Source organism: Lonchura striata, chromosome 1 (genome assembly GCF_050655825.1).
Source record: "Lonchura striata isolate lonStrDom1 chromosome 1, ASM5065582v1, whole genome shotgun sequence".
NCBI classification, from domain to species: domain Eukaryota; kingdom Metazoa; phylum Chordata; class Aves; order Passeriformes; family Estrildidae; genus Lonchura; species Lonchura striata.
Genome location: NC_140703.1, coordinates 72,044,523 through 72,055,890, shown reverse-complemented (window position 1 = coordinate 72,055,890; position 11,368 = coordinate 72,044,523). Strand labels below are relative to the sequence as shown.

At 39.2% G+C, this 11,368-nt stretch overlaps 1 protein-coding gene across 6 annotated transcripts in view; it reads right to left on the bottom strand.

Annotated features, from left to right (window-relative positions):
* Window positions 1-1,399: 1,399 nt before the first annotated feature.
* Window positions 1,400-11,368, bottom strand: part of SPATA13 (spermatogenesis associated 13) — a 146,160-nt gene continuing 136,191 nt past the window's right edge. For all 6 annotated transcript variants that reach the window (XM_021530636.4, XM_021530641.4, XM_021530640.3 and 3 more), the window contains 3 exons: window positions 10,927-11,299; window positions 6,602-6,676; window positions 1,400-5,386 (listed from right to left, as the gene is read on the bottom strand). In XM_021530636.4, coding sequence (XP_021386311.2) covers window positions 5,205-5,386; window positions 6,602-6,676; window positions 10,927-11,299 — 630 coding nt within the window. In that variant the 3' untranslated portion in view covers window positions 1,400-5,204. The remainder of the gene's footprint in view (window positions 5,387-6,601; window positions 6,677-10,926; window positions 11,300-11,368) is intronic.

Here is an 11,368-nt window from a genome sequence, read left to right as displayed (position 1 = left end):
TATCCTCTAGATAAGAGTAACTAGATTTTTTAAAGCTTTTAGAAACATATTTATTTGTGTAAGGAGTATTTGTGTGCTTTCCTTACAAGCTACGTGGCATGCTGTTTTTCACTGCTGAATTTTTCATTTCTCCTTTGATTCTGGAACATTAAAAGGCCGAAGTCCTTGTCTATGTTACTAAGCACAGATCATTATGCAGCCTTTGGGAAAAAACTAAACAACAACCAAAAAAAAAAAAAAATCTAAGATAAGCAGTGCTATTTCTGTGCAAACTAAAAGCTCCATCTGATATATCAGCTCTCAACTTAAAAGCTGAAAGTACAGAATTATTTACAGGATTTAGCCTGACTGCCCAAGCATGAAATAAAAGGCACAAATGAGCTCACCCTGGCCAGATGAACCACAGGGTCCTTAGAAAGCCTACTGATTGCTACATCCTCCTGCAGAGTTTGCTTAGGGTATGTTTTATGTCATCCAATCTATCTCACTAAGTGCTCAAACTGTGCCTTTCACTTTAATGTTGGAGCACTCAGCACACATCCCACCACAGCAGCAGCTGCCTTGGGAGGCAGAAACTCTCAGCTGTGAGATGAACCAAGAAATATAAGAGCCTGGGTGTTGGAAAGAGGAGTAAAGAATTAGCAAACCAACTATTGTGCCAGCATTTGAACTGATCAAAACATTTCTGATGAAAAGATTTCAGCAAAATATGTTATTTTGCTAAAGCTGGTGTGTCTCAGCAAAACACAATTTTTGACACAGCCTGGACAGGAAGGACACAGCACATCTTCCAGATGTGGCCCTCCGCCCTGTCAGAATAATGAGATACAAAAATCTTCCCTGAAACAGAGAAGTCGAATCCCAGCTGTGTTGCTCTATCAAGCAGGCAGGTAAGCCTGTTCACACTTACATGCAGAACATGCCTTTTGGGTGAACCCATTTAAATGGTTTTGCTTTCATTCCAAAGAAAATAAAATTAAATCGTCCTTACCTGCACTGCAGTATTTAAGTCACCATCCCCTGTTAGCAGGAGCTTTATTAGCACAGAAGCTGTACCTGCATGTACTGCAAGGGGTAGTGTGTGAACACCCTGCCAGGACAAGGTAAAGCACAGCAATCACAGGCTGAGGCAGCAGCAAGTACGAGCTTTGCCTGAACACTGAAGACTTCAATACCAAAACCAGGCTTAGGAGTTGTTAAAATGAACTTGTGCCGGGAAGTACTGAAGCTGTTACTAGGAAAACAAGAGAGGACGGTGCGACTTTTTTCTTTAAAATACTAGAAGAAATATGACAGTTGATACATTTTTGCATCACAAAGGAAATTTTGTAGACAATAAAAAAAAAGCACAACAATTTTAAAACTGCACATAAAGTTTTATAAGACATAGATCAAGAACTTCAGCTTTGTATATTATTTAATTCAACCATGTACAATAAGAGAAAAATAATAGGAATGTATGTCTGTACTCATTTCCAGAAAATAGACTCATTTGACAAACAGCATTCAAAGAGTAAATAAACCTTGCAATGCAATTACTCCAGAATAAATGAACATCAAGCTACTGCTGTCCTATACATTGTACTTCAGCCGTCAACAGCCAATTCCTCTGCTCCGCCGCCAGGACACTTCATTTACAACATGTGTAACAGCACACACGGGGTGAGATGCACAAAGCACGGTATGGAAGGTATAATGTTACAAAACACTTACCAAAATAAAATATATATGCAAAGTTATCCCTAGTATTTACAACAGAGTTTTAAATTAGAGATCGTTTAGAAGGCATCTGCTACATACAAATGCCACACATATAGAAAAAAAAGCAGAAAGGCAGTCAGAGAAAGGTACTGTGTTAGTTATGGCTAAAGAACTTTGGCTCCAAAACTGTGATATAATTATTCCCAAAAGACAACTAAAATATGGAACATTTGAGAAGTCTGTCTTTGAACTCAGTTCTTACACTGACCACTAAAATTCAATGTGAAATTTAGCATGGCAAGAGCCACTTGTAAAACAATCTTATTATTTTATACATCAAATGCTCTGAGTTGGATGCAATTATGGTTTGGCATTTCCTAACTCAGTGGGAACACATTTGAGGACAATTATATTTTACTGCATCTCATGGAAAAAGTCTGAGGTTATCTGCTCAGCAGGCCATCAGGAAGGCTCCGGCTGGGCTTTATCAAAATGAGGCACAAATGTTCTTAGTAGTTGCCCTAGAATTTTTTATAGTAACTTAAAGCATGCAAGTGGAAAGGAACAGATGCTGCCATCACAGCTTTCTGCTATATATTAAGTTTTGTCACCACAAGGAGAATCGGGGCAAGAGTTGCTAGAATTCAAACTTCTACATTTTATTTGCAACTCCTTCGCACAGACTCTGAAGCGACGCTTTGACTCCTGAGTAAGTATTTGTCTTAATTGTAGAATGTAATTGTGTGTTTTCATTTCACTATAATTTTTAAAGACTATGGCATAGTATAAATTTGGCCTGTCTTACTATATTCAATCTTAAATCTGTAGCAAGGTCATATTGTAAAGACAGAGAGAGTATTACAAAACAACCATATCTATATGAAGGATGCTATATGTAAAACTGTCCTGAGTAATCTGCACCATGAAATATTTTCTTTTTATCTCTCTGAAATTCACTTCTTGAGAAAAAACTTGCTGCATCCAAAACCACATGAAAACATTTTTGTTCATTTTTAGGGCTAAGGCACCAGCACTAATACATGGGAAGAGCCTTCATGGGCACTGACATGTCAGAAATAAGATCCCCATACCTTTTTTTTTCCAGCACCCCACAGAACTGAGTGCTGGAAGGAAGTACGTTTCAGTGAAGAAACATATGTAAGTGTGGATCTCTTAATGTCTTCCGGCCAGCTGGCAAAGTTTCTGGGTGAGCACTACAATCCAACTGCAGCCTTCTTGTGCACTTAGAAAAAGTCTTTCAATATGTGATTACAAAAAACATCATATTCACTCAAGCTGTGCATGCATCTCATTGGTTTACAGGCCTGAACATGGCAAGTACCCACAAAACTGGGTATGTAAGAAATGCAAAAGGCTTACTAATTTGAGGGGAAGGGTGTGCATCCATGCCTGCATTTGGAAGTCTGCTCCTTGTGTTTAAATTGAGCATTTAAAATTATCTATTTAAAAAATCTGAGCAGCAATGGCTGGCTTAAACATCAAGAGAAATATACAAGTAGCTTTTTTCACTGACTTCCCTGTGCATTTTCTTTCAGCTGGATCACTACAAATGTCAGTGTGCACTTGCAGTTCTTAACTAGTTTAGGTCATTTCCCATTGCTATGGGAAAGCACAAGCAATGAAATTTACTATGCAGGGCACAATTTGGCTGAGCGTACCAGACTTTGCCTTATTGCTGAGCTATATACACAAGGCATTTGAAATGTACAGTTGTCAAAAAGATGTAATTTAAAATCAAACCCACAAACCTGGGCTTTGCAGAAGTGGCCACAAAGTTATGAAATCACAAAACCTAGTTACTAGTCACAACACTGATGATAAATAAAAATATGGAGGTAACAATAGTAGTAGAAACAAATACATCTTTAAATAAGGCTTTTTACATTGTTGTTTAAATGCCTGGCATTTAGCCCCTTGTTTGTTTTTCATGTATTACAGATCCATGAGAAAGCTGATTGTGCCCATTGTCAAAAGAATACCCTTAGATCTACCCTAATCATCAGGTAATGCCCCTAAATCAGCAGCATAGGATAAAGTATTGTAAAGACATTCATAGCAAATCAGTTCTGAAACGTACTGAGTCTTCATTTCCTTCCATATTCCCAGCGGTCTTGTCATCCTTGATGAGAGCAAGCAAGCAGAAACTGTGAGTGTGACAAATATCAAGATCCTCTTTCTTCCTGGTGCCATTTTAGAAGTTATTCTCCCAGATCAACTTCATGCCACCCACAGAAGAATTGAAGAAATGGAAATCATGGATTGCATATGTTGGCCAGAACTGACCTTAATCAACTCAGGTTCTTCCTCTTCCAATGGGGACTGATGACACCCAGACAAAAATTTGTCTCTGGTCCACACGATTTCTCTGTCCCTTCCAGTAAGGATTTCTCTTTATTTTTGAAGAAGTTATAGGTCAAAACCCATTGTCAATTGAATGTGTACAAGAAGCATGGATCCAGACCACTTCAATATATTTACATTACAATTTATTCATTCTCTAAGTCCAGCTATATGAATAAAAAGCATGATATCTATCTATGTAACATAGCCAGCCACACAGTCACCATGTACTGTCTCAACTCTGATTTTGTACATTCACATTATCTCTGTGAGAAAATAAAAATGTATTTTTTACACAGAGAAATAAACATATTGGAAAATACAAAGAAGAGTCTCCCAGGTGAAGAAATGTGTGAAAAAGCAATGTGAAAGCTCTATATTGAAGAGCATACATGCATGCATCTGCTCTGACTGAAATTAATCAATCTGAGATGCCCTGGGCTCCTCTTGCTTCCATCTGTGTGCAATAAATGCACATATCTTTACAATCCATTTCACACTCTGTTCATGTTTCTATAGGACAGAATAAAATTTCCCTGTTCCAATCTGGAATATGGTAAGGCCTTGTGGGATGTTCTCCTGCTGTTTGGCAATGTAATAGAAAAAAGACAGGAAGGATTAGGGTCCACTCAATTCTGCAATAGCTGGTTAATTGCATGGGATATCTCCACCTGATTTTAACGGGTGATCTGTGCTCAGTGCTCCAGAAGGAAGGAGAAAATTCTCTTAAGACTCCTTCCTGATACATCCCTACAGAAAAATTACTCCCTATCCAAAATTTGGCCGTCAATATAAAGTTAAGAAAAATGAAATGTTACAATGACCTGCATGATTCCATCACTACTTCAACATAACTAAGAAACAGGTATCAAATACTGCTGTTTCTGAGTAACAGCAAGTTGTCTTTGTCAGAAGAGAGACTGCTCTTCATCAGCAACGCTGACACTTGGCAACATGGACTTCAGAGCAGCCCTGACAAACTTCTTTTTTATCAAAGGCTGCATTCCTGGCTCAAGGGAACCCAAGGTTCTGCCTCTGAAACAGGAGATTTGCTGAGCTCAAGTAAGCTTGACTGTGTCTCCAAGGTCCTCCTCTGGAGTGAGTCTCCCTCTGTGCTGATGTCCTTCCAGGTCCTTGGCCCCTCACTTTTTAAAGGGAGTGAGTTTGTTGAAGGTATGCCAGAAGAGGGATGGCTTCCGCTTGGGTTCTGCCAGGGCAAAGACCTGCTGCTGCGGGACACTGGTAGGCACAGTGATGTGTCGCTGGTGAAGGGGATGAAGGGTTTGGTGTGGAGGAGGCATGGGACACCCATTATAGCTCACACCTGCAGAAGAACAGTTGGAGAAAGCACCTGAGTCAGAAAGGGAAATTTAAGCACAGAGCCAGGGGACATGATGAATTTTGCTGTGATCTTGAATAGCAGAACTACTAAGGGTCACCTTTTCTGATGTTTGACTTTTTAATTGCTGCATTGATTTGGCTTAAGAAGACAACAGTACCAGTAAAAATAATATAAGAGAATTACCAAAAAAAAAGTAGCACTTTCACACAGCTGGACTATATTGTTTGCACAAGTAAATCTTGGTATTTCAAAGGAATGACTTCAAACAGGAGATACTAGTACTTCAGTCCACTCTCAGAGTAAAGCTGGGTAAAATACTGCTACCAAACAAGAATGTTATTTCTTCCATTTGAAATACATTTTTCTGGGTTAATGTTCTTAAGACTTGGAGCTTTGTGCATTCTGAACAGAATCTCCTAATCACAAACTTTAACCACTCCCCTGAAAATCCAGACAGGTTGTAGGGTTATCTATTAATTAACAGAAAATGCTTTAAGAATATTAATGCCAGGGAGCAGACATTAACTCCTTCCCTCCTAAACTAACAATTAAATCTTATTTTACTTTTAACACACTAGAGATTTACCCGAGTTTGACTTTAACATGGAAAAGGAGAAAATCTGTTGTGTTTTTTTATTTCTGTTTGGATTATTTTCTGAGAGAAGAAATTAATAAAAAAGTAATTTCCTGACAAACAAGCTTCTAGTCCATCCTTCCTTCTAGAGGGATGCCAGAAGAAGCCATTTTGACTGTTATTGCTAATAATATAATAATGTGGCTTGCAAAAAGAACTTTAGGACATTTTAAAGAAGACACTGAATTGATAAAGAAGAACAAGCTCTTTCAGTAAAAGCAAGGGAAGAAATTATAACACTAATTTCTAATTTAACCTGTGCATTCAGCTCCTCACAACCTTAAAAATAAACACCTTGCCTTACCTCTTGAGTCTCTTCTCTAATATACAGAATACTGACTTGTCTGTTTGAAGAAGCTCAGGCAGATGATTTAGTAGACAATTTACAGATATATTGGAATTTAACATTAAAATACAGGTTAATTACAATTATTTGGCTCCATGTAAGCCACAAAAAATGTTTTTAAAAGACTGAAGAACTCAGCCACAGCCAGACTGTGCTATTTCCTAATGAAAAGATCAATGGAACACAGTAAGAAGGTAATGCAATTCTGAACACCCACCTTTAATTTTTCCTTGCCTTGACTTATGGGCATTCTGCATGGCTTGTTTCTTCTGGTTTTCTGAGATTTCCATACCTACATCAAAATGTAAATTAGGGCACTAGTACATAAATACTGTATCTAATACTTGATTGTATTAAATTAAAACAAGAAAGTAAACTGTATCTTAAACAATTTTTGGTAAATCTCAGTAGCAATACACCTGAAGTTTTTAGAAGTATGTTTTATATTGTTATATGAACTTAAAGAGGGTTTTCCACTGGGATAATGACAGATAAATCCAGATAACAAGAGATTAAAAAAAAAAGTATGAATTAAAATTTCTGAAATCTACAAGTCATCAAGTAATAGATCACAAATTCAGAATCCTTTTGTTTTTCACTCACTCTGAGCTAACCTGGGTGACAGACTGGAGTCACTGCTAGTACAAATTTGGGTATCTTCACCTTCACTCAGAGGAGAGTATCACAAAATCTGGCAGAAGTAGGCTGTGATGTGGTTTTGGCTGCATATTTCTGGGGCTGGATCCCTCACTTGGGTTTCTCATACACACTTGTGTAACTTACATGAGGCACATGGGCAACCCTACGCTATTTACTATAATTGACAGGTGTATGGCTGAGCTGTGGTGACTACAGATATGACAGACATCTGCTAGACGGTGGCATCAGAGACTGGTGCTGTCTGGAACCCAGATAGAGGCACTCCAGTTTCCTCTCCCTGTGCACACCACAGTTGAGATACATGGAAATGTCACACTTGCACAAGGTGACAAATGGGTGCACATGCTGTTTCATTTCATGCTGTGCATAAGGCTGCATTTGACAAATATGCACAGAAAGAGTACAGAAGCTGTGGTTCAAAGCCAGAATGAAGTGTCTGCTTCAGTTCCATTTTGCATCTTCCCTCACTTCCCTATACTTTTAAAACTCCCTTTTTTATCCTGAACTTATGAAGAATTTGTTACAAATCAGCCTATTAACTTAAAACATCCACAATTTTTGGGCAGCAATATTTTATTTATTCTGCAGGGCTTTTTTTTTTTTTTTTTTTTTTTTCCTTTATAGAAACAAGGAAACAGATTCTTAAAAATGAAAGCAATTTCATCAAGAGAGATCAGACCACTTTCTTAGGGTTACTGTTAGTGGTTTGAAGAAGCATTTTCTGGCTGTGGTCTTTTCTCTCATATATTCATAAAAGCTAAGAAAAGCTAGATATGGTTTGAGAGACAATGACTCACACCAAAGTGTCTTTGAAAATAGAAGTAAAATGTCATTTGCAGCTCTGAATTGAAAGAGTATTATTTGTTCTCTGAGTGGTCAGATTAGAGGCTTTGTGTATAGTCCAGAAAGATAGCTTACAAAATCAACAAGACAAATTTAAACCTGAGGTTGAGAATAGTGGCATTTTTCCATTGGTTTTGGCTAAAGGAAATGTCCAATTATGCCAAAAAAAGAATAAATTTTAGAAAAGAAACAGTCTTCTGGTTAATGGAGAAAACATCCAAGCCACTGTGGCTCACAAGACCAGATAGACATTAGCTATTACAACTTAGCTACCTTTCCTCTGGTTCATCATACCTGCCCCAAAACAGGAACATCAGAATAGTGAGTTGCAATACTTGAAAAGCAACTTTACAGAAGGCTGGATGTTACATGGGCAGAGAAGACTGCATGTGCCTATGTGCCATTATCAAACATACAGTTTCTCTTTTTAACTGGTTTGGGTTTTTCCCCCACTATATTGCACTGTGCCCGAAGAGCATCAAGCACAATGGACCCTCCTTGTGCAGCTCTTGCACTCAGCAACCATGGGAATTTTTGACCCAGCCCCAAAGCAAGGGTTAGTGCTTTTATGACAAATCTCACTGCCAGTGCCACTGCCACTGTTGAATGGTTACTCTTCGGAATATCATAGGTCGATTTTCATGAGGTCCCAGCAGAATAAATATTTTAGGGCTGTAGCTGCTACACCTTTGCAGTTTCCTCTGCTTGGGGATTTCTGCAGCAACGTCACTTAGGAGGAATGGTAACACCTGTGACAGACCTGTGGCTGCCCAGGGCAGAGCCTCAGGAGCTTCTTGACAGCCAGCATCTAACTTGCTCAACGTACTTTCCCAGTGCTCCATAAAATAACCACCCTCGAGGCAGTGCAGTGTTGTAGCCTAAAGGCCCACTGGTGAAAGGGTTGCAACCCTCCCTTGGAGAGCCACTCCTTAAGCCACCGACTTCAAGTTAGGGTGAGAAATACTCCCACCCAAAGTGCCTTGCTCCACGCATGTTAACATGTTGTTGTTACCTATTGGTTCGGCTTCCGTCGCCCCACCTCCAAAGTTGCACCCGATTTGTTCCTGTGTTTTCCCCACCCTGCTTTCTCTTATAAATAACCCGTTCTCTCTGTGCTTGGGGAACTGGCTGTCACTGGCCTCCTTCACAGAGTGCCCTGCACTTAATAAAGGCTTTCTCTGTGGAACGCCATACGGCGCCCAAAGTCTCTTTCTCTGTCTCACCTCACAAAGAGCTGGAAATTCACTAGCCGGGCTGGGAGACGTGCCTGTGCCCCTGGGCAGTCCTTTTCAGGACAGCTTCTTCAAGGACTGTCACGGCACTCCACCATCAGACCCCACTGCAGCAGAGCAGAGCTCAAGAATGCTTCTTCTTAGAAAGGATGGGAATGGAAGCATTCACTTGTTCACTTTGTATCTTCTTTACCTCAGTCTTGCTCACAAAAGTGCAGGAGCTGTTTTTACTCAGTAGCATCCTTCCATGTCACTGTATTATGGTTCACATTGTATACTGGAGTGGAGTCATTCTGTAACTTTGTTGTAAGAGGGACTGTGTGGACAGTTATGATCAGATCCTCAGCATTGCTCTATTACCCTCTGATCACCTTCACCCTTTGGCAATATCAACTATTTTACAGTTCTGTATAGGTGAATTAGGGAAAACAGCTACCTCCCACTCGTGTGAGCACAAGGTGATAGAGCAAGGCACGAAAGCCATCAGCATTGTGCCCACCAACACTGACTGTAATGTCACACTGTGACATTCACCACTGGAGAAGGGTCGGGTTTGCAAAGTCTGAGGGAAGTTTAGCTGTGGCTCCTTCATTGTTTACTCTAGACTCAAGATGACTGGGATTAATTGCAACTGTTGGTGCAATGTGGAAGGGTTAAAACTGGTTTTAAATTGAGAATGAATTGGCAAGCTTTTAAGGATTTTCTTCTGCTTATGGACTATCTAAAATACATATGGAAGAGGCGTTATTTTTGTCATACCTACAACAGTATCAAACAAGAGAAAGCCACTAAGATCAAAAGGGTTACATTTGTAATGTAAGGGTTATTCCTGTCTTCCTATTATTCTGACCACGTGTTTTACATGATCATGGAATATAAGGTCTGGCATCTTGTTTAAGTTTTAATAATTTTTGAATTGTATCATCCACTTCACTGCACTTCCAGTGTTAACCTGATGTCACTCCAAAGCCTTAGCCTCAAAAATGTTATTGAAAAGGAGTTCTCATGCAGCTAACAGACACAGATACACTAACATGACATTTTAGAAACACTAAAAAGAGTTTTCTGTTTTTAAATTAGTGTTGCTAATTTAAAAATTAGTTTTGCTTTCTTTGTATATGTTTTGCCAATGAAATTTTGCTGGAGCTTTTGTCACTGATCTTAAAGGACACATGAAACAATGCAAAACCAAAAAAGCAATCCTAACTATACATTGACACAGAAGACACACTCTCCTTGGAGTGCCCCACAAGCTGCAGGTCTAAAATAGGTCCTAGGATTTACTACCTTTATTCCTGCTCACTCACTGCTCTGTGCCAGTACCAGAGCACTCACTGCCCAGTGGTGCTATTGCTGGGTCTGTAGTAAACGACACCATACAACATGGGCCTCCTGGACACAGGAGGTGTTACTATAGCAAACAGTATAAATCTACAATTATTGCCCCTTGGCTTTGTAAAAAATGTCTTTTATGAACAGATATTTTTGACCAATCATTCATACAAAAGTGCTAGGATTTTAGACGGATTTTTACTATTGATCGGTCTTTGTGAATTGCATCTTGTCATATCTCATCTTTCATTCTGCTCCATCATGCACCAGAATCATATGGGTGATGCTACCTGCCCTGGACCTTTGGCCCACAATGAAAGGGCAAACATACCTGAACAGGCTTCACTTACACAGCTAAACATCATGTCAGGTAAGAAAGGGACACCAGCTCAAGAAGACAAGAGTGCACATCTGTACAAAACAAAGAAATGCAAAAGCAAGTTTCTTTTAACCATTTAGAAATTGTTTCACTCACCCATTTCCTTGTCTTCTCGAACTCTTCTCCTTTCATTTTCACATGCCTCCATCCATTTCTTTTTATCCTCCTGTTTTTTTGCACAGAACAAATGAACCTCTTCTGTTGCTCTGTTTATTATCTTAAAAGCATTCTTGACACTGATGTTAAAATCTTTGTCTCTCCCATCTTCAGTGTCCACAATTTCTGTCTCGTCCATGTCAATACGATCCTTGTAATACAAGATGTCCCTTCTCAGCAAGTCCTTCTTACAGAACACAAGCTGATGGTCAAAAAGGAAGAAAGTCCTCTGCTGGCTTTTGCCTTGTTTTGATATTTTGGTCAGTTCTCCTGAGTGGATCAGTTCAGAGCTTCTGGCTAATACATCTGGTCCCTAGGAAGACAGATATATAGATATGTAGTAAGTAAACAATATTTTAAGATCTCACTATGTGTCTAACCA